The 23,919-nt window shown below is 44.1% G+C and overlaps 1 protein-coding gene across 2 annotated transcripts in view; it reads left to right on the top strand.

Annotated features, from left to right (window-relative positions):
- The first annotated feature begins 524 nt into the window (after window positions 1-524).
- The window catches only part of mdc1 (mediator of DNA damage checkpoint 1), a 40,633-nt gene continuing 17,238 nt past the window's right edge, over window positions 525-23,919 (top strand). The window contains exons 1-8 of one of the 2 annotated variants that reach the window (XM_048616614.1): window positions 527-1,076; window positions 3,465-3,540; window positions 6,618-7,243; window positions 8,191-8,289; window positions 11,591-11,680; window positions 14,605-14,694; window positions 15,647-15,736; window positions 17,596-17,685. In XM_048616614.1, coding sequence (XP_048472571.1) covers window positions 563-1,076; window positions 3,465-3,540; window positions 6,618-7,243; window positions 8,191-8,289; window positions 11,591-11,680; window positions 14,605-14,694; window positions 15,647-15,736; window positions 17,596-17,685 — 1,675 coding nt within the window. In that variant the 5' untranslated portion in view covers window positions 527-562. Of the gene's footprint in view, window positions 1,077-3,464; window positions 3,541-6,617; window positions 7,244-8,190; window positions 8,290-11,590; window positions 11,681-14,604; window positions 14,695-15,646; window positions 15,737-17,595; window positions 17,686-23,919 lie in introns of both variants that reach the window. The other variant, XM_048616615.1, reaches the window with a different exon arrangement.

Consider the following 23,919-nt stretch of genomic DNA (forward strand, 5'->3'; position numbering starts at 1 on the left):
ACTGATTGTAGATGAAAAGTTTGGCTGTGGAGTGAGGATAGGGCAGTGATCCACAAAATATGTGCCGACATTCCTAAACTTATGTTTAGGAGTGTGGAGGATTCTTCACAAAGAAAGAGAGCATCTTTTGCAACCTCAGAATGTTACAAAACATTTTGCAACCAATCAAATATTTTGAAGCACTGTAACTTGTATAATTTGCAAATTCCAGGCAGCAAGATCCCGCTTAAAGCACCATGTCAAGTGATTTATTTTTGTACCTACCTGAGGAAACTGACGGGGCCTAGGCTTAACATGTCATCCCAAGGATGGCACTGCACTGCCTCTGTACTGGGAGTATTGGGCTGTATTTTGTGCTGAAGTTTCTGGTCTGATCTTATGGTGCTGATTAGTGCTACCCATTGAGCTGTAACATTTGCAGTATGAGAGACTAACTGGAGAGCTGTTGTTATTTATGGAACTGTGGCATGTCCAGGGCGGTGAAATAAAAACAGGTAGGGGAGGGTGTTGGCTCATTTTTGCAGATTCTTAATTTTAAACAATCACGTTTCAGTTTGTTTCCATGGTCATTGCAGGTTTTCTGTTGTATCAAGGTGAAAACATTATTGGTAGACACGAGAGCTGTCATGTCCACATCCCCGTCTCCTCTGTGTCCAAGAGGCATGCTGTGATTGAGATCGATGGCGACTCCCACCTGATCTATGACTGCAACAGCCTGAACAAGACCCGGCGCAAGAATGCTGTCCTCAAGCCCAACGTCCGCTATGCCGTCAATGACGGCGACCTCTTCCTTTTCGCCGACGTCGCCTGCCAGTATGTGGTGCTACCACCAACAGCACCAGCCGGAGACTCTGGTTCCGAAACTGACTCGGAGTCACTGTTTCCCCACGCGAAGCCGGGCTCGGGGAACCGGCAACCGGCCGGCAATGAGGCAGCTGGTGACAATTTGGAATCGGTGGAGGATTCGCTCGTGCTGTCACCTACCCAACCCTACCACACCAAATCAGTGATTCCCCTTCAGTCTGACACCTATGTGAAGGAGTCTGAGGATGACGAAACGCCGTGGAAATGCAGTGGTAAGCAAACTTGACAGTCAGCTCCTTGTTTGCTGCATTGCTTTTGTGACATATATATGACTGTTTTATTATTTACTTTTGCACTTTTTCCTCATTTGACAGCACCTCTTTTTAGTTAATTTCTTAAAGATTTTCGAAGACTACTTTATTTTTTGCTTTTCTCACAGTAAAGAAAAGTAGATTGCATTTACATAGTGCCTTTCACTACCTAGAGACTACCAGGAAAGGAGTTTTCCTCAAACAGCAAAGTATCGCTACTAAAGTGTAGGAAACATGACAGATAATTTGATGCATGAGGTAAGTGACCAAATACACACTGTTCAGTGTGCCCATGGCTGATCTTCTGGCTGAACTACGCTTTCTCGCCCTGTTCTAACATCTCTTAATTCTGTGAGAGACCAAACATCCATCTACACTGGCCTTAAATCTACTCCGTAACGCAGCATTCACAACTTGAGGCTAAATGGAAAGAGCTTTGATGGCAGGGGAGCTGAAAAGGTTACAGGGGAACTGGCAGGAGACAGGATTTGGTGCCACAGTTATCTCAACCGTGATACCAGGTTTGTTGGGCTGAATGGCCTACCCCCTTGTATTTTTTTTTTGTAATGATCTTATGAACCTTCTGTGTAGAGAATTCCAAAGATTCATACCTCTGAGGGAAGTAATTTCTCCTACATTTTAGTCCGGAATGTCTGACCCTTATCCTGAGCCACTGACCTCTAATTCTAAACTGTCCAGCCAAGAGAAATGGCCTCTCCAAACCCCCTTCTCTTGAGTTCACTCTTTATTTCTCTAAATTCCAGAGAGTATAGGACTGATTGACCCAGCCCCCTGCCTCCCCATGCTGGCTGTTCTGGGTTTTGAAATGATCTATACCTGAACGTCACAGGGCCATAACATCGCCTCAGGAGAGGCTCTGTGCGTAGCGCACTCTCTCTTTGCTCTGAACCAAAAGATGGTGCAGCAAATTCCCACTCCTGCGACTTGTGTATACTCCAGGCTGCTACTTCTAGTGCACACTTTAAAAATGCCACCTTTCATATCTACAACTTATGGACCAGACCAAATCCCCTCAAAATATTTTAAGAAGTTAGCCTAGATGCTGACGTTTCCTTATTTTAAAGGTAAATGCCAGGTGCTGTGTTCCAGATGTGTTTTGTGCAATGTCAAATTGCAATTTATTCAAACATTTTAGTTAAAATGCAAAAAAAAAGAAATTGGAATAACTTAACTCTATTGGGAAAACTAAACAGAATAACAGATACAGTAACTATTCTTAATTAACTGTTCCAATATAGTAACATTCCATAAACACACCGTTGGCAAAAAACAAATTTGGAAAACAGATTGCCTTACATGCAGTTCTCCAATGCAGGTGGAAAGAACATCAAAAGACAATTCAGAGAGAGAGAGAGAGAGAGAGAGAGAAAGGGACAGTGTGCGTAGCAGCTGGACGAGATTCACTGCCTTCCAACGCTGCTGAGACTGCAGCAACAACTGCTAAAAGCTAACTAAAAATCCTGGATCTGTGAGAGCTTGACTACACCCATTCAAGCTGCTTCCATTTTCCAATTTCTTAAAAAAAAAATCCCGAGGCCCCACAAGTTGTTTATCTTCTCATAGGCCACTTGGTCCCCTTTCCCCAATCTCACTTTTTGAAAGAAACCAGGACACAACACACCTCTTAAAGCCCCAGCATTGTCACAAACTGAGGTGGCATCTGTCCACGTGAGTAGATTTCAGAGATCCCTCTGCCGCGATTTAATTTTAGAAAAATAGGTAGCTCCACTTTCGAAGAGAGCTTCTGAGGGAAGGTCACCGGACCCGAAACATTAATTCCGAATTCGCCACAAAGATGCTGGGGTAGCGGGGGGAGGATGATGCTTTTTCTTTTGTTTTCTATTTCTTGAATGCAACCAGGAAAGCAAATGTAGATGTTAGAAGTGATGACGTTACTGGACTAGTAACCAGAGTGCAGGCTGGTGTTCGGGCACTATGGATATGAATTCCATTACAGCCAATGGTGAACCCTGCATTCATTTAATAAAATCTGGAATTAAATCTAGCTTAATGACCATGAAAATACATCTGATTATCTACTTTTAGGGAAGGAAATCTGCCATCCATACCTCCTTTGGCTTACATGTGACTCTGAGCCCATAATAAAACAATTGACTCATTGTTACCCTCTGAAGAGGCCCAGCAAGCCACTTAAAGAGCAAATATGGATGGGCACCAAATGCAGGTCTTGCTCGCAACACCACATCAAGTGAAGTAACTAAGAGAGGAAAAAGCTAGTGACATCCTAAACACCGTGAATCTTCGCCCCCTTCGGTATTTATGATAAGATGTGATAATGAGAGACTCTCTTACGTTTTGTATTTCCAGTACCGTTTACTGCCCGGGTTGGTCAGCATCCGAACACAGCATATCAAACTCCATCAGCGCATGTTGTTCCTGAGAGGTATGGTTCCTAAATCGCCACGTTGTTCCGTGTGGAACGAGGAGCCTTGGCGGGGTGCGGGAGTTGGGGTGTGAGTGGGGTTGTGCATTCAGGAGTCAAGTGAATAAGTCAAGAGAGGAGGGACCTGTATTTGTATATTGCGTTCATGACCCAGGCCATCGCAAACTGCTTTACAGTCTCGCTGCTGAAATTAAAGTAACCAGTCTGCTGTCAGTGAGCTTCCATGCATTGCAATGGGCAAAATGACCAGGGAACTTTATTGTATCGATTAGGAGAGAATATTTGACCAGGGCAGTGGGAGAGTTCCCCATGTCCTTTGAATAGAACAATGGGATCACTTCCAAAACAAAAGTAGAGATTGCTGGAAAAGCTCAGCCGATCTGTCAGCATCTGTGGAGAGAAGTCAACGTTAATGTTTTGGGTCAAGTGACCCTTCCTCAGAATGGGATTTCTCGTTGGGGGAGATCAACTTACTGAAAGCCAGACAAAAGAAAGGTAGAGAAGAATGTGTTGGTAGGGCAGGAGTGCGACGCAACTAGTGCAAAGCATAAACACCTGAAGGGCCCACTTTTCTGTTGTAAATTTTCTACAATTCTATGTAATTATTTCTGCAACTCGGTACAAACAGGATTGCCTTGAGTGGAAGTGTACTCCAAGGCACTTAACCGTGAGGTTATGCGTTAGATGTTTCTTGAATCTGATCTTAACTGTAGTTTTTGTTAATAATGTTTGGATTAAGTGTGATTTTAAAAAAAGTAAATAATTTGTTACTCTTGCACCTTAAATAATCATTATGTTGTTAGTGTAGTGGAAATGATATGATACAACAGATCGACCATATACTGATGGAAATGATTCCCCCGATGTTCCCGACTGCAGTACTGGAGGGATTCCAATTTTTGAAATGAAATATTATGGGACAGTGAGAGATGGACAATGGAGTAAGAAAAAAATGTCAACTCTGAAAGTGGGAATGATCGAATGGTTTAGATATTGAAATCGGTGGATTTTTAACCTCCAAGTACTGAAGAAATGTCATAGTCATACACCACAGAAACAGACACTTCAGTCCAACTGGTCCATGCCGAACATAATCCCAAACTAAACTAGTCCCATCTGCCTGCTCTGGCTCATATCCCTCCAAACCTTTCCTATTCATATATCCATTCAAATGTCTTTTAAACATAGTAATTGTACCCATATCCACCACTTCCTCAGAAAGTTCATCCCACACGCGAACCATCCTTTGTGTAAAAAAAATTTGCCTCATGTCTTTTTTTAAAATCTTCCTCCTCTCGCCTTAAGAATGTATCCCTAGTCTTGAAATTCCCCATTTTAGGGAAAAGACAACTACCATCAACTCTGTACCTCTTATTATTTTATAAACTTCTATCAGATCACCTCTCAACTTCCTACGCTCCAGAGAAGAAAGTCCCAGCCTATCCAGCCTTTCTTTATAACTCAAACCTTCCATTCCTGGCAACATCCCAGTAAATCTCTTCTGAACCCTCTCCAGCTTGATAATATCCTTCCTATAACTGGACGACCAGAACTGGACACAATACTCCAGAAGAGGCCTCATCAATGTCCTGTACAATCTCAACATGACTTCCTAACTCTTTTCTCAAAGAACTGAGCAATGAAGGTAATGCCAAATGCCTTTTTAACCATCCTGTTTATATATGACGCAAACTTTAAAGAATTATGTACCTGCACCCCTAAGTCCCTCTGTTCTACAACACTACCCAAGGCCCTACTATGCGTTGTACAAGTCCTACCCTTGTTTGTTGTACCAAAATGCAATACCTCGCATTTATACAGATTGAGCTCCATCTGCCATTTTTCAGCCCATTGACCCATTTGATCAAGATCCCTTTGTAATCTTAGAAAACTTTCTTCACTACTATGCCACCAATTTTGGTGTCATCTGTAAACTTACTTACCATGCCTTCTGTATTCTCATCCAAAGCATTTATATAAATGACAAACCCGAGAAGACCCAGAACTGATCCCTTTTGACAGACTAAGACCATAAAATATAGGAGCAGAATTAGCCCAGTTGGCCCATCAAGTTCACTCTGCCATTCGATCATGGCTGATATATTTCTCAACAGCATTCTCCTGCCTTCTCCCGTAACCCTTGTTCCCCTTACTAATCAAGAACCTATTAATCTCTGTCTTAAACACACTCAATGACTTGGCCTCTGCAGCCTTCTGCAGCAATGCCATCGATTCACTACCCACTGGCTGAAGGCATTCCTCCTCATCCAGACTAACTCGAACGCCCCCCATCACCTACTTTCCTCCACCTCATCCACAAAATCAAAGCTTCCAGCTTGTCTCATGCTCTGTCCAAAAAAATGCTGCGCCTTACTGCTTCCTCCATGTCACTCCACTCAAAACCACTCGTGCTGCAACTGGAAGGCTATTGCAGCCACTAGAATGGGACTGGAATGCACACTGTGCCAGTAATTCCACCCAGAGTATGCAACAACCCGGGACATTTCCTTTAGCTGCAGTGCTTGTGCTAGTTGGGGTTATATTCTGGGGGGACTAAGTTGCACTGTGTGAAAATTGTGTAGCACCCTTCTAAGGAGGATGCCAAGGCCTTGGGGAGGTTGCTCAGGAGATTTACTAGCAATGAAGGTTTCTAGAGACGTGGAGGGAGGGGACATACTTTCTCATTGCATTAGTAACAGTATTCAAATTGATGAGAACTGTAACAGATTAAATTTGATGGACCACTTTCCAATGGCAAGAGAGTCAATAACCAGAGAATGTAGATCTGACGAGTAACGGGGTCAGGGAGAGGGGTGAGATGAATTTTTTTTTTTGCATGGCACAATGTCTTGCTTCGAATTTACGGCCTGGAAGGGTCGAGGAAGAAGATTTATCTGTCACTTTCAAAAGGAGTTTGATATCTCCCTGAAGGTAGAAAAGATGGCAGGGGTGTGGAGAATGATCGGTGGAGTGGTGCAGTCAGATGGATATCTGTTTAAACAGCCACTGCAAGTTGTTAGGGCTCGGTTGTGTCCTGGGGAGGTTGACAATATTTTCTAATCACTGTCTTTTTCCAGTGATCATGAAGAGGATGAGTTGTCTCATTCCAACCTTCAGTCGAAGCAGCTGCATTATGACAGCGAGACCGATCTGGAGGAAGATCAGGAACCCGGTGAGAAATGGACAGAAGGCTGTGCCGTGCGCCCAGATGACAGCAATCGTGTGAATTCTGAAATGGCGGGCAGAGAAGAGCAGCAAGCTGACAACATGCCACCACTGATTGGTGTTGCTGCCTCCGACAGTTTCAAGACTGCCCAAGCAACGGATGTTCCCCGGGAGGCATTTGACAGTGACACAGGAAGGATGTCCTCCTGGGAGTCTGGTGCCCCACCAGTTGCTGATCTCCTGCCCCATTTCAGCCGGGACAGCGACGAGGACAAGGAGGACTCACTGTTAAACAGTGATGCCTTGCCGGTGGGCGCCAAAACAGATTCCAATCTCACTGAAGGTGCTGGGCTCCAGGAGGCAAAGGCTGCCATCTGCAACAGGGACTCGATCCATCCAGGCACCAGGGAAGAAAGCAGTCAGGCAGACATCTCCACAGACCACAACACACACTCAACAGGAGAAGTCAAAGAAACAGCAGGTGGCGTTAACGGGAGGGAGCCACTGGAGGAGAACAGTGACACCGATGTCGACGATGGTGAGTTTATTAAGGGTTCTAGTTACCCCTGTGGGTTTTACTTTTTTAAAACAAAACTTCTTCCAATCAAGTCTTCAGCTGAGTGCGTTGGAAAAGCCTTGGGTTCGAATTGTTTAAGTTTTTGGCCTAGTTTGGATTGACACCACTTCTTTTTCAAAGTTGGCCACTATTTTAGGCCCAAATTACTGTCCAGTCAATCCAGCAAGTTGGAAGGTCAGCTGATGGTCAAAGTGAAAAGCAGGAAATGTAATTTGAGACTGACCAGTGACAGCACAAACCAACCTGGCACCAGCCTTTTGTTAATAACTTCCTGTGGTATGTGCAGGGCAGAAAGGTGCACAGAATGTTGAGGATGGAAGGAAGGCATAAACTGAAATAATCTTATTGGCTGTCATGTCCACACAAGGGGAGGAGAGATTTGTTGGCTAACCTGAGTCATAGTTCATGCCTCGTTATGAGTAACTGCTTGCAAATCTCCTATAACTGGCTGTAGAGACATGATCATTGGAAACTCACGTTCCACTTCCTTTCTCAAATGTGCCAGGCCCTCCTAACCAAGTATCTTGCTCCTCCGAGCTTTAACGTTAACAAGTAATGTCGAAGCCATTTTAATCTGCTATATGTTGTGAACTATTTTATGAATAAATTCAATAAGGAATTCAGGAGAAACCTCTTTAGCAAAGAGAGTGATGAGAATGTGGAAATTGATGCCATTTCAAATCTTTGAAGCAAATCACATTGATGTAACTAAGGGAAAGCCAATTAAATGCACAAGGGAGGAAGGTATCGAGTTTATGCCGATAGGGTGAGATGGAGGAGGCTTGGGTGGAGCCTGAGTCAGTAAGCCAAATGATCTGATTACATTTGTAAATTCTTTGTGAGTCATTCGTCTGCCAATAGATCTTTGTGATTGACTTACTGAGAGAGATGCTTATATCTGAATACAGATACTGAGTTGTACGCTCTGGAGCCAACGCAGTGCTTCACACTAAATGTTTCGGACACCCAAGATGAGACAGCAGGAGAAAACAATCACGTGCCAGACTGTGAGTGCTTTCTCGAGTTTTTTTTATTTTTCAGTTGTATATTCCTGATCCCTGGAGCTGAGAATTTTGGACTGTACAGACAGAATACCCCCTGTATGGAGGGACAATACTCAGAGTGCTACATCTTTGGAAGTGCCACCTTTTGACTGAGTTGTTCAACCTTTGCTTTCTCACATGGAGATAAAAGGTTTCCTGAAGATGATGAGGGCCATTCTCACTGGTGCCCTGGCCAATATTTATCCCTCAAGCAATATCATTTAATGAGCAGTGACATTTTTAAAATCAGCAACAGTGACTACACTTGAGAAGTACCTCAAAATACTGCAGATGCTAGTAATTGGGTATGTAGAAAATGTTGCTGAGAAGAGACAGTGCTGAATCTTGTGGACTAAAGGAAGAATGCTAAATTTCAAGTGATCACTATTTGCTACAAGAATAAGGGCTGGAGATAGGTTGGCAAGTTGAAGAAAAGGCTCCTCATCTTGGTCCTAAATGGTCTACCCCAAATCCTCATACTGTGACCCCTAGTTCTGGACATGCCCACCATCGGAAACATCCTCCCTGCATCTACCCTGTCTAGTCCTGTTAGAATTTTATAAGTCTCTGTGAGATCCCAACCCCATTCGTCTGAACTTTAGCGAAAACAATCCCAATCTAGTCAATCTCTCCAGTCAATACACCGGACCTACCGTTCCCAGAATCAGCCTGGTAAACCTTTGCAGTCCCTCGAGAGTAAGAGCATTCTTCCTCAGAAAGGAGACCAAAATTGCACACAATATTCTAGGTGTGGTCTCACCAAGGCCCTGTATAACTGCAACAACACATCCCCTGCTCCTGTACTCAAAACCTCTCGTAATGAAGGCCAGCATACCATTTACCTTTTTTACCACCTGCTGCACCTGCATGCTAACCTTCAGTGAGTGGTGCACAAGGACACCCAGGTCCCACTGCACACTCCCCTCTCCCAATTTATAGCCATTCAGGTAGTAATCTGCCGCCTTGTTTTTGCTTCCAAAGTGAATAACCTCACATTTGTCCAAATTATACTGAATCTGCCATTGAGTTTCCCACTCACCCAACCTGACCAGATCATGCAGAAGATCATCCTCGTCATAGTTCACCCACCCACCCAACTTGGTATTGTCTGCAAACTTTGAGATGTTACATTTTATTCCTTCATCCAAATCATAAATATATATTGTGAATAGCTGGGGTCCTAGCACCAATCCCTGTGGCACCCCACTAGTTATTGCCTGCCAATTTGAAAAGGACCCATTAATTCCTACTCTTTGTTTCCTCTGTGACAACCAGCCAATCCATCTCAATACACTTCCCCAGTCCCATGGGTTTTAATCTTGCACATTAATCTCTTATGTGGGACTTATGTGCAAGTCCAAATATACTACATTGACTGGCTGCCCCTTGTCAACTCTTCGTCAAGCATGGTTTCCCCTTCATAAATCCATGCTGACCGTCATGTGTTTATAGAGCGTCTCATCACAACTGCTGGATTCTCCCAAGCATTTCACAGCCAATAAGGTATTTTTGCTGTCTAATAACTTCTTGTTTTGTAGGCAGACAAACTGAAATTTGCATCGAATTTAGGTATCACAGAGACCCAACAGTTCATCTGTGTTCCTTTCAGTTGCTGTGACCTGAGAGTTGTAAATTGGACAGAAACAGAGTTTCCTGCTCGTCTTCAGATACTTCATATAGTGTATAGTGATATAGGTCATATAGTGGCAAAGTAAATAAGTTATGTGGCCAATTTTTAACTGAGCACTGCTGCTATAGCAATTGAGTGTGCTATCAACCGTGTGATTTCTCTCTGAGTTCCAGTGTTCTGTCCTTTATCTAATGCAGACAGTAAGTGGAATTGTTCTCTTTTTATTCTTTCATGGGTCTTGGATGTTGCTGGCAAAGCCAACATTGATTGCTCATTCCTGGTTGTCCTGGAGAAGGTGGCCTCCTTGTTCTGCTGCAGTCCCTGTGGTATAGGAACACCCACAATACTGTTAGGGAGAGAGTTTCAGGAGTTTAATCCAGTGATACATTTCCAAGTCATTTCAAAGTGGGGAGATGACGGTGTCACTGGACGAGTAATCTAGAGGCTTATACTAATATTCTGGGACATGGGCTTGAATCCCACCTTGACTAAGTATGAATTCGATATTAAAAAAAAAGTCTGAAATAAAATCCACCGCTTCACTCATGTCTCTTAGGGGAAGAAATCTGCCATCCTTACCTGGTCTGGTTTACATGTGACTGCAAACCCACAGCGATGGGATTGACTCTTAACTGCCGTCTGGGCAATTGGAGATTGGCAATAGCCAGTGATTGCCACATCCCATCTATGGGTTTTTTTCAAAGTCATGTCAGTTTGTGGCTTGGAGGGGAATTGCGGGGCTTGGTATTCCCATATGTCTGTTGCATGTGTTTGTCTGGGTGGTAGAAGTCACACGTTTGGAAGGTACTGCTGAAAGAGACTTGGTGGGTTGTTGCAGTGCAATTTGTAGATAGTGCACTGTAACTATTACTGGTGGAGGGAGTGGATGTTTAAGGTGATGAATGTGATACCAGCCAAGTGGTACTGCATGGTGTCAAACTTCTTGAGTGTTGTTGGAGCTTCACTCATCCAGGCACAAGTCAGGAGTCTCCTCACTTGCCTTGTAGATGGTGGACAGGCTTTGGGGAGATAGTAGATGAATTACTTGCCACAGAGCTTCCAACCTCAAATCTGTCCTTGTGGATGCTGCATGTTTATTGCTGATGCAATTCAGTTTCTGGTCAGTGGTAACTCCCAGGCTATTGATTGTGGGATATTTAAATGATAATGCCATTGAACGTTAATGCACGCCATCGAGGGATCTTTGTTCTTATTTCCACTTCCAAGGTTCAGTTGACAGACCCAGTGCATAAATAGTCTTTGAAACCAAGAAAGCTTTGGTTTCAATCCCCCAACTGTGACAAATGAACTGTTTTCAATTGGGTGGTTGTAGAGATTGCCAACCTGTTTCCTATAATCTAATATCCTGTTCATGTTTCCCACTGGGAAGGAAGAAAGATTTAAATCACAAAATCAATAAGACGTCCTAATTAGAATCTAAGCCAGCTTCTACGAGCTCAATCTGAATTTTTTTCTGATCCTGACTGACGCTCCACTGTAAGGGTAGATTGATGTTGGATGAGTTTGGCCCTAATACCTTCTCTGAGGAGCTACCATTCCCTGTCGGGCTGATACAGGAAGAATCTCTAGCCGGATGATGCTCACTTTCATTCTCTCTCCTTCTTTCTACCACAGCTGGCATTACAGCAGGTGCTAACACTGAGGAGAAACCCATGCAATTGCTCGCCTGTCAATCGCCCACCTTCAACAAGGAGCCTATCAAGGGTAAGCAAGGTTTAATAGCATTTACTCTATTCACAAGCTCTCAACGGCTTTTGTCAGAGAAAATTAGTCTTTGCTGCATTTTGTCCATTTTATCACTTCAGGTAAAAGTTTCAGGAAGAAATATCACCAAATTCTGAGTGCGGGAGTCTGAAGGACACAGTGGGAGGCCTTTCTTAGGTTAAGAAAAGATCTGTATCATTAATAACAAGTAGTTTGGCAACATCTGTGAAGAGAGAAACATAGTTAATGTTTCGATGCTGACATAACTGTTTCCGAGAACAGATAGGAACTGGAAAATGGTGTTCTTTGCACTGTTGACAGAGAGGTAGTTGAATTGAATTAGGTTTATTGTCACATACTCACAGGAACATAGTGAAAAGTTTGCAAGTCAACACTTATGGCTCTATCGTAAGGACAAAGGTACGGAACAAAGCCAAAAAAGAGAAAAACAAAGTTAAAAAAGCTAAACATTACAGTCCTTTTTCCGAAAAAGCAGAAGAACAAAGAAACACAGTTAACAGTTCAACATCACAGTCCATAAATGCCTGGCCAGGCTGGGCTCGCATTCCTCACAAGAACTCGAACTCCCCCGCTTCGGGCTCAATCCTGGCAGACGACCGCACCCCCAGCTAGAGTCCTGCTCTGGTACTGCTCCGGGCCCCCGGCCATTTCCACACTCCACGTCTCAAAGAAGCTAACTGTTAGAGTTCTGCCCGGGCACACCAGCCGCCTCGTGGCCAACTGCTAAAGCCTCCAGCTGCTGCCGTTGCCACTGCTACCTCCGCGACTGAGCTCCCTCCAAGAAATAAGTAGAGAGAAGAAATCCTAAAATCTAAAAGAAAAATGGTGAGAAAAGGAGAGGATGAGCTCCAGCTCAGGAGCCTCCCTCTAACACCATCTTGGACTTGAAGAGGCTAAGGGGATGTTGGAGTAAGTAAATGGAGGACAGAAATCATGCTCTGAAGCTGTCGCACTTAATATGGAGTTGTCCTTTCTGCTGTCTCCAGCAGGATACCACCAAACACACCTTCCCATCCCATGTAAGCATTCTGCAGGCACTGTTTCCTCCATTACACACTGGTCCACTCCTCCATCACTCCCAGCACTTTTTCACCTCCCAATGTCACCTTCCTGTGCAATCTCAGAAAATGTGGCACTTGCTCATTCGCCTCCTCTCTCACTGTCTAAGACTCCAAACATACCTTCCAGGTGAAATGGCATTTCGTTTGTACTTCTTTCAATCTAGTCAACTATTCGAGGCTAATAGGAACTGCCGATGCTGGAGAATCTGAGATAACAAAGTACAGAGATGGTAGGGGACCGCTTTGCGGAACACCTACGCTCGGTTCGCAACAAACAACTACACCTCCCAGTCGCGAACCATTTCAACTCCCCCTCCCACTCCTTGGACGACATGTCCATCCTGGGCCTCCTGCAGTGCTACAATGATGCCACCCGAAAGCTGCAGGAATAGCATCTCATATTTCGCTTGGGAACCCTGCAGCCCAAGAGTATCAATGTGGACTTGACAAGCTTCAAAACCTCCCCTCCCCCGACTGCATCCCAAAACCAGCCCAGCTCGTCCCCGCCTCCCTAACCATTCCTCTCACCTCAAGCCCCACCCCTATCTCCTACCTCATCCTGCCTCCTTGACCTGTCCGTCCTCCCTAGACCGACCTATCCCCTCCCTAACTGCCCACCTACATTCACCTTTACTGGCTCCAACCCGTCTCTTTGACCTGTCTGTCTCCTCTCCACCTATCTTCTCCTTTTATCCATCTTCTATCTGCCTCCCCCTCTCACCCTATTTATTTCAGAATCCCCTTCCCTTCCCCGGTTTCTGAAGAAGGGTCTTGACCTGAAATGTCAGCCTTCCTGCTCCTCTGATGCTGCTTGGCTTGCTGTGTTCATCCAGCTCTACACCTTGTTATCAACTATTTGAGGCTCACAGTTTTGTTGTCTTTACATTGGCGAGACCAAAAGACAGACTGACTGCTTTGCTTTGTGTAACACCTCTGCTTTGTCCAAAGGAATGACCCTGACCTTCCAGTTGGCAGCGATGGGATGAAATGGGCAAAAATCTAGTTTCCTACTGGGTGCCACATTTACTCTGTAGACTCTGAATTTCCACACCAGATGGCCATTCCTCAGTCTTAGACAGCCGAGTGCAATACCACAGAGAGAGAGAACTTCTTGTGAGCTGTCTGCAGAGAGTTTAGTTCGGTGTCTAATCCAGAGAGTGCACTGCTTTCATCAACTGTGTCAGCGTCCGTTGCCCTGTTCAAACTCACGACCCTATATGTTGGCACAGATCCTTCCTTCTATCCCCAATGGGTTTTATTTTTGCTGTTACCTTGCTGCCTGTGCACAAAGGAGAATGAATTTGCATTTACACAGCTACCTTGTGATCTCTGAACATCTCAAAATTCTTTACAGCCCCTTAACAACTTCTGAAGTTGGAATGTAAAGAGTTAGGCCATCAATCTGTTCACTGCCACTTGCAGCATTGAGTGGTAGTGACTGTTCATTCTGATTTAAAAGGCTAGGTGAGGGCTAAATATGAAGCAGGACACCCAGGAGAACACTGAATCTGTGTCACAACAGATAATTTTACTTGCCTATGAAGACAAACATGTCTTCAGTTTAACATCTCATCTTAAAGTAGTACCTGTAATAGTGAGGTACTCCCGCAGCACTGCACTAGAGTGTCAGCCCAGGTGGTGCTCTCAAAGCTCCCTGGGTGGGACCCAAACCTACAGCTCTCTGGTTCCGAAGCAAGGACAGAACCACTGTGTGCCATCTTTTCTAGGTAACAGCTGGGATGTTCAATCAGTTCAGTATTGACTGAATGTGAGACCTACACCTGGTCTTTCACAGCTAAGGTGGACAAAGGCCGATCTTACACCTGTTCTGTTTTTTCACAGCTGACAATGCAGCAGCAAGCAACACAGAGGAAGATGTCACACAGCCATTCATCTTTCGATCTCCAACATTCGGCAAAGACATGTGCAAAAGTAAGGTTTGATCCAAGGCTCCCCCTTCGAGTTTGTAAGATGCTTCAAATGTCAGACCTAAAATTAATAGAAGTGTCTGTTGGTTCTCCTGGAGAGACCATTGGCTGTTTCTGTGGGGTCCGAAGATTGCAGTGATGCAATAAAATGGTGCAAAATGTAGTGTCCCACTGAGCTTACAAAATGTGAATTTTGCCATTTAACACCAGATTGGCAGTCTTCAGCAAATGATGGGACCAGTGCAGTGTAAATGAAAGTAGATTTACAGCATAGCAACCGGTTTTACTGAGCACATTTTACTTAACCTACAACATACACAGATTTCATCAACTGTGTGAATAGTTTCTGTCCTGACATCCGATCTGTCATCCCGATTCTCTCTGCGGTGCTTTCTGTGTCTGCTGTCAGCAGATTTCCTTTGCAGAAGGGAAAATGAACTTTATGTTTAGATACTATGTTTCAGAGCATTTGAAAATGCTTTGGCTCTCAATAAAGTACTTTTGAAATGTAAGCAGTTGCAATGTAGGAAATGTGGCTGATAGTTTAGCTTCAACAAGGTCCCACGCGAACTAATGACCAGATATCTGCATTTTGTGATGTAGTTTAGGGGATAAAATTTGACCGCGATACTGAGGAGGATTCTCCTCTATTACTTTGAAATAGCGTGATGCGATCTTCCGTGATTGGGGTCACTCCAGTGTCAAACAGCATTACATAGTCTAGACTAAGGAGTAGGATCTGATCCCATGGCCGACTGATTGGGAGGTCAGAGTGTTGTCTGACTGATCCACAGCCGATTAAGTATCCTGTACAGAAAGATAAACCGCTCGCTTAGATTGGGCAGGGGGCTGGAAGTGGTTTGGCATTCTTGCTTTTCGCAGTCGAGCAGTAAGTGAAGCCTGAAGACAGTGTATATTTTAGAGAAGAATCACAAACCTGTCCTGTTCCTCCACAGGTAACACAGCAGCAGTGAGCAAAGCTGAGGAAGAAGCCACGCAGCTTTTCACCTTTCCGTCTCCGGCACCCAGCGAGGACGCTTTCAAATGTAAGAGTCAAACAGAGTTTAGAGATTGGCTCTCAATGCTGGCTACATCTCGTGGAAGAACATATTTAAAACCACTGTGTCCTTGAATAGGGAGATTTGCCCCAATCAGTCATGGGCCTATTGTACTGCTCATGGAGAGACTATACCATGTTCCTGTGGAATCCTGTGCCTGCAGGAATGTGATAAAATGAATTTGGTGCAAATCTAGTTTTCCTCTGACGGTGACCTTCAGGCTGTGTGTCCTATAGAGATGGTTGAGTGCAGTATAATTGGAAATATCCCTATATTGGATCAGAAACTGGTCATTCAGTCTGAAGGATCTAAGCAGACACCTATGCTCCTAAACCTCCCACTCCTCTCCATGTTATGTTGTCATATTCTTCGATCCTTTCTGCCTCATATACACAATTGCTTCCGCTTTATTCATCTATTTGTCTTACCTCCTGCAGTACAAGTTCCAGTTTCCCACTGGAACTTTTTTTCCTGAATTTCCTGTTGAATTATATTTATGACTACCAGTCTAATGAGTTCTAACTCCTAAGTGGAAGCGTCATCTTTCTATCTGCCCAACCAAACCTGTTCTAACTCTTGACAACCTTCGGGCAGGTTACACCCTCCATCCCTCTTTTCTTTTTAAGAGAAAAGAACTTGATCATATCCAGTCTTTCCTGATAGTTGTAATCTCTCCGTCTTTGTGATGTTCTAGTAAAGATTTTTTGCATTATCTTCAGTTTTTAATGATGTAAATTGTCCACAGTATTCCAACATGATTTAACCGAGGTTTGTTATAAATCTCCTTTGTTTGGGTGTCGCTGACGTGGCTCATCCCTAATTGCCCTTGAGCTGAGAGCAGTTAAGAGTCAGCCATGTTTGCTGTCTGAAGTCACATTAGACCAGACCGGGTAAGGGTGGCAGATTTCCTATCCTAAAGGGCACTCGTGAGTCCAAATTGTTTTACTGCAATCAATGATAGTTGTCAAGGTCATTATCATTGAGACTAGATTCAATTGGAATTGAAGTTCCATCAGCTGCCATGGTGGGATTTCAGCCCATGTCCCCAGTGCTTTAACTGGCCTCTCGGTTACTAATCCAGTGACTGTACACAGTAGCGCTGTCTTCCTGGGTTCTACTGCAAGTTATAAGGTGCTGTTGGGTATCTGTCGGGGGAGTTTTATTCACCATCTAACCCAATTGTGTACCCAAGCGTTTTCGTCGACTCTCAAGTTTGTGTCCTGCTCAAACCGAACATCTTATCCATCTCCACTCACTGCTATCTTTACCTTTCACAGTGGTTTCTACCTCTGCTGTAACTGCATTCCCATTGCAAAAGAAAACAAGAGGTTTTTATTGCTTCAGAATCCCGCGTGACATCCCAAAACACTCTAACAATCAAAGAAGTGCTTTTGAGTTACATTCCAGCCTTGAAGTAGTGACCAAATGATCTGTTTATAGTGGCGCTCGTGCGGGCTAAATATTGCCTCGGGGGAGATTAGGGGAGAACTGCTGCTCTTCTTTGATATAGTGCGATGGGATCTTTCTGTTCCCCCGCAAGGGCGAACATTTCATCAGAAAATAGCAGCTCTGGCAGAGCATCACTACAGTGTTGGCCTAGATGCAGTTCTTGAGTGACGGGTGGAATTAGGACTCGGAACTGTCTGACTCCAGCTTGACTCCTCTGTCTATCTTTGTATGGATTGAATCAGTCAGGGTTGGACATGGAACTGGTAATCTCACTCTGATCGAAAAGTTGAACTCTTGCCTTTACCCTCGGATCTTTGGAGAAACTTGAAAATTAGTTCTGAAAACGACTTTGTCACGTGGACCACATCTGATCATGCACCCTCCCTGTTCTTCTACAGATAGCAGCATGACAGTGGACAATACAGAAGAAGAGGCTACACAGCCATTCACCTTTCAGTCTCCAACGTTCAGTAAAGGCATTTTGAAAGGTGAGATCCCGAAGCATGTAGTCAGGGTGAAGCATGTTACTTTAGGCTCAAACTGTTTATGTGTCAAGCTTGAAACCCTGCACAACGTTCACGGAGATACTGTTGGGTTTTACCCTGGGCTCTGATGTGTGCAGGGATGAGATGAAATGACTGAGCGGAGATCTAGTTCCCACTGGGTACAACCTTCAGAGTGTAGATTCTGTAATTCAAAGCTAAGCAGAGACAGTGTTAGTGACAAGGGCAGTGTTAATGGATGAAGCTTTCTAGTAGGTCATTCAGCCCCTTGAGTCTGTGCGGCCTTTCAGTATGATCATGGATGAGCTGTGCCTCAATGTCACTTTCATGCACTATCCCTGAACTCCTTGATGCCCTTAATATCTCAAAGTCTGTCAAGAACATCTTCAATGACTGAACCTCCACAGGTAGGGAATCTTAAAGGAATGAAGTTAGTCAGTTCAGGTCCCCAAATCTATGGACTTGTTACCTGACTCTGTTCGCACAATAGGATGTCTTGCCTTTAGCCTTGAACCATAAGTGCCTGAATAAACAAAGTCCTCCTCATCTCATCCTAAATGGACTGCCCCTTATTCTGGGACTGTGATCCTTTTTCTAGATTCTCCCCCACCCACTACCTGAACTACAGCCAGGGAAACACCCTGGGTCTATACTATTGAGGTCTGTAAAAAAATTTGAATCCTTCAACAAGATCACCTCTCAGTCTTCTAATCTCCAGAGAATAAAGGCCTCGTCTCCTCAATCTGTCCTCAGTCAGCCATCCTACCAGAGCAGTGATCTGTCTGACGAGGATTTGTTGCACAGTCTCCATGATATCCTTGGGTAAGGAGACCAAAATCGTACTCCATCCTTTAGCTGCAGTCTCACCAAGGCTCTATACAATTTCAGCAAGACTTTGGTACTCCTTTAGTTAAATCCTCTTGCAATAATGGCCAACATACCATTTACCTGTTCAAACCCAGCCCCCAAACCGTCACCACAATCCCGAAGAAGAGTCATGCGGGACTCAAAGTTAACTTTGTTTCTCTTCCCACAGATGCTGCTGGACCTGCTGAGTTTCTCCAGTGCTTTTAGTTTTTATTTCAGATTTCCGGCATCTGCAGTACTTTGCATTCATTTCCATGTAAAAGGGAACTGGATAATTATTTGAAGAGAAAGATGGGGAAGTGGGACTGGTTGAGTAGCTTTTGCACAGCACCAGCACTGACAAAGGGACTGAATAGTCACTTCCTGAGTTGTAACCATTTTATAATTCTGTTCTATCGACTTCCATTTCAGAATAAAGAAAATAACTTGTGTTCTTCATTCATGACACCTTTCAGTTTGTGAATTAGTTTTCACTCGTAGCTACTTGTCCCGCAGGCAAAGATAATAGGCAATCTATGCAGCAATGAAATGAATGGTCTGTTAAAAGTGTAGGTGATAGTGCACACTTTTATTGCTCCAAGTCTTCACTGCACTGTCCAAACTCACTACCTCTACCATCTGAAAAGACGAGTGCAGCAAATACATGCAAACGTCACCACCTGAAAGTTTCCTTCCAAGACGCTCACCATCCTGACTTGGAAATATGTCACCATTCCATCAGGGTTGCTGAGTCCAAGTCCTATACCCCTCTCCCTCATAGCACTCTGAGCATACCTACGCCAAGTGCACTGCTGCGATTCAAAACACAACTAACAATCACCTTGTCTTGGAGAATTAGGCATGGGAAGTAAATGCTGGTAGTGACATCTGTGTTCCAAGAACAAATATTAAAAAAAAAGCTCCAAAAGCACTTCATTGTTATAAAGTACATATGGGCATTGTGAAGAAGTGAAAGTTTTATTGATGTACATTCCCTCTTTCTCTGTGATCTTTGTTTCTCCTCTGCAAAGTGCCTTAGACGGTTCTCGGTTTTAAAAAACACTGTATAATTAGAGGTTGTTGAACAGTTGCATTCCTTTCTCCAGCTACAGGAGAAGCCCTGAAAAGTCATGTACGTTGGAAGTCATTGATTTGTCCTGAAGACTGAGTCTAATCACATGCTTGCTCTGTACCTCCAACGAGTAATACTGTGGCTGTTAATAACACACTGCAAGGGGTGACACCACCATTCACCTTTCAGTCTCGAACATTCAGCAAAGAAAGCTTCAGAAGTAAAATTTGGGCAAACATATCCACGCATAGTTTGTGTTCCCATTGTCAGATCTTGGCCTGGCTACAAGCCTCTTGTATTTCTCGAGAGGCTGTCTGCAATTTCTGTGGGGACTGACAGATGCAGGGCAGTTGTTAGATTGATTCTTATTGGAGATTGGCATTGTCTGGCATTTGTTTGGCGTAACTGTTACTTGCCACTTGTTAGCCCAAGCCTGGATATTGTCCAGGTCTTGCTACATTTGAACATGGACTGCTTTAGTATCTGAGGAGTAGTGAATGATGCTGAACATTGCACAATCATCGGTGAATATTCTCACGTCTTAACCTCTGGAGGGAAGGTCATTGATGAAGCAGCTGAAGATGGTTGGGCCGAGGACACTACCCTGAAGAACTCCTGCAAAGATATCCTGGAGCTGAAATAACCAACCTCCAACAACCATAACCACCTTCCTGTGTGCAAGGTATGACACCAACCAGCGGAGAGTTTTGCCCGATTCCCATTGATTCCAGTTTTGCTAGGGCTCCCTGATACAACATTCGGTCAAATGTGGCCTTGATGTCAAGGGCTGTCACTCTTGCCTCGCCTCGCCCCAGGAATTCAGCTCTTTTGTCCATGTTTAAACCTAATGAAGTCAGGAGCTGAGTGGCCCTTGTGGAACTCAAACTGGGCATTGCTGAGCAGGTGCTGCTTGATAGCACTGTTGATGACACCTTCCATCACTTTCCTGATGATTGAGAGTAGACTGATTGGGCAATAATTGGCCGGGTTGGATTTGTCTGTTTTTTATGTACAGGACATACCTGGGCAGATGTCCATAATGTCATACAGATACCAATGTTGTAACTGTACCGGGAGAGCTTGGCGAGGAGAGTGTCAAGTTCTAGAGTACAAGTCTTCAGTACTATTGCTAGAATGTTGTCAGGGCCCATAGCCTTTGCAGTCTGCAGTGCCTCCTACCATTCCTCGATATCACATGGAGTGAATCGAATTGGCTGAAGACTGGTATCTGTAATGCTGGGCACCGCTGGAGGAAGTTGAGATGGATCATCCATTCAGCACTTCTGGCTGAAGATTGCTGTGAATGTTTTAGCCTTATCTTTTGCACTGATGTGCTGGTCTCTTCCAACATTGAGGATGGGGATATTTGTGGAGCCTCCTCCTCCTCCAGTGAGTTGTTTAATCGTTCACCACTATTCACGGCTGAATGTGGCAGGACTGCAGATCTTGGATCTCATCCGTTGGTTGTGGGATTGCTTTGCTCTGTCTGTCACTTGCTCGTTATGCTGTTTGGAATGCAAGTAGTCCTGTTGGGTAGCTTCGCCAGGTTGATACCTCACTTTCAGCTATGCCTGGGCCTGGCATACCGTCCTGCACTGTCCTTTGAACCAGGGTTAATACTCTGGCTTGATGGTAATGGTTGAGTGGGGGATATGCCAGGCCATGAGGTTGCAGACTTTGTGGGAGTACAGTTAGGATGTAAAATTAAAGTGCATGGGATTGGGGATAGTGTACTGACATGGATAGAGAACTGGCTGGCAGACAGGAAACGGTCAAATTTAACAGTTCACTTTCTAAGTGTAGCCAGTGACCATTGGAGTACTGCAGGAATCAGTGTTTCGATCCCTGCTATTCATAATATATATTAATGACTTAATTGAGGGAACTAAATGTAATGATGTGGATAAATGTGAAGTTATTCACTTTGTAGCAAAAACTGGGAGGTGATAGATTGGGAAAGGGGGAGGTGCAATGAGACCTGGGTGTCCTTGTAGCCAGTCGCTGAAAGTAAACACTGCAGGGGCAGCAGGCAGTGAACAAGGCAAATTGTATGTTGGCATTTGTAGTGAGAAGATTTGTGTAGAGGAGCAAAGTCACTGGACCTGAAACTTTCTCCACTGATGTCGCCAGACCTGCTGTGTTTCTCCAGCAACTTCTGTTTTTATTACTCAACTGGGTAATCAGCTATGATCATATTGATGCCCAACCCCTGTTCCTATTCTCTATGTTTCCGTATTTTCAGCATCACTTGCTGCTAGCAAATGGAGAACAGGAGCCCCTTGCTGACTTTAATTTTCCCCATGCATCCTTCCAAAGCTGCCAGGCTACAGCCCACCCTGTCCCGATGACCACTACCCTGGTTAATCTCTGTCACAATCTGTTTATGCAAGCTGAATTATTCGGAAATCTCCAACTTCAAAAATGAGATGGGTAGTGTCCATGTTTTTTTTTTAAATCCAGCTCACCTTCTATCAGTGCTGCTTTGCAGGTGGTGAGAGCTGTGTCTGACTGATCAAAGGTTCAGGTCCCCCTTCAATTTTCTTTCTGTTGCCTGGCAGCAACTCCCCGCCCCACCACCGCTACCGCCGACTCCTTACAGATCTGACAACAAGATCAGATTGTTGTTGATGAATCACTGTAGGAACTTCAATAATGACAAGAAAACCTTTTTTTTGGAAGGAGCAATTATAAAATGATACTGTATAAAGAGGCTATTTGGCCCATTGTTTCCAATGCTGGTTTCTCAAAAGTACTGGTCCAGTTAGTTCCACTTTAGTTCCCTTGACTGCCTACCCCAGTTTCTTCTTTTCCAGTTTCCTGACAAATTTATCCTTTTTGAATAGTTATTCAGTTATCTCCCAAATTAGCTTTGTCTGTTCTTTCAGGTGTTGCATTCCAGATTATTGCAACTGTCCATGTTTTTATTTAAAATATGTCTCCTCATAGATTACAGAGGGATCTACACTTGGCTGGCTAGGCCAGCATTTATTGACTCTCTGTTGAGAAGGTGGTCGTGAGCCAACTCATCACCTTCCTGCCACGGTCTTTTGGCCAAGCTCTGAATCGATCTCCTGTGACAGAACAGCCAGTACCAGAGGAAACGTTTCCTCCTGTTGAGTCTTATTGAGACTTCTCATGAGTTGAGTGTTGCCTGGTTTCCCTTTGACCTTTGCACTATGGAGCATAGTCCCTGAGGTCCCTTCCCTCCTTGTCCAAGGCCTCAACATCAATGATGACTAACTGGACGGCAGTGCAAGACTGAGTTTGAATAATACGTACCTTCAAATTATGTATCATCTTTCGTGGCCTGCCTTTAGTCATTTACAGTCCCTTTTTATTATTGCATTGAAGTGGTCTTGTTCAAAGATTAAATAATCTTAGCGAATCTTGCACATTTGCTTGTGTTTGATCTCAAATTTGTTTGACTCAATATGGCCGGTGACGACTTTTGTGTGTTACTGCATATGTTTCTGTTGTGAAGCTCGGAGCCTTTGTACTCGACAGCACCACCAGGAGGCAGGAAGGAGAGGAACTGCTCTTTTTTATGGTTAAGTTAGTATTAGCAGTGAAAAACAAGTGATCTAGAACACAGAACTATACAGCGCAAGAACAGCCCCTTCAGCTTGCCATATCTATGCTGACCATTAAGGCAAAATACACACCTGAAATTTAAAAAGAAAAGCAAGACTTGCATTTAAGAAATACAGGGAACGTGAGACTTCTCAAAGTGTTTGGTAGCAATGAGGTTTTCTTTTTGGCACTGTAGTCTCTTTTGCAATTTAGGAAACTGAACAAATTTCTTTCAGTTTTGATGTAGATAGAATGTTTCCCTTGACTGGTGACTCTAGAACCAGGGGAAATATAAGTAGGAAATAAGACAGGGCAGGTGACTGAGGTGTCAGTGGGGCAGCACTTTGGGGCCAGTGACCATAATTTTATTAGTTTTAAAATAGTGATGGAAAAAGATTGACCAGATCCAAAAGTTAAAATTCTAAATTGGAGGAAGGCCAGTTTTGACGGTATTAGGCAAGAACTTACAGAAGTTGATTGGGTGGGGTCAGGGGTCGGGGGGCACAGATATTTGCAGGTAAAGAGATGGCTGGAAAATGGGAAGCCTACAAAAATGAAATAAACCGAGTCCAGTGACAGTGTGTTCCTGTTAGGGTGAAGAGCAAGGCTGGTAAGTGTAGGGAATGCTGGATGACTTAGAGAAATTGAGGTTTTTGTTAAGAATAAGAAGGAAGCATATGTCAGGTATAGACAGCAGTGAATCCCCAGAAGAGTATAAAGGCAGTAGGAGT

The sequence above is a fragment of the Rhincodon typus genome, chromosome 35, assembly GCF_021869965.1.
Source record: "Rhincodon typus isolate 14 chromosome 35, sRhiTyp1.1, whole genome shotgun sequence".
In the NCBI taxonomy this organism is placed as follows: Eukaryota; Metazoa; Chordata; class Chondrichthyes; order Orectolobiformes; family Rhincodontidae; genus Rhincodon; species Rhincodon typus.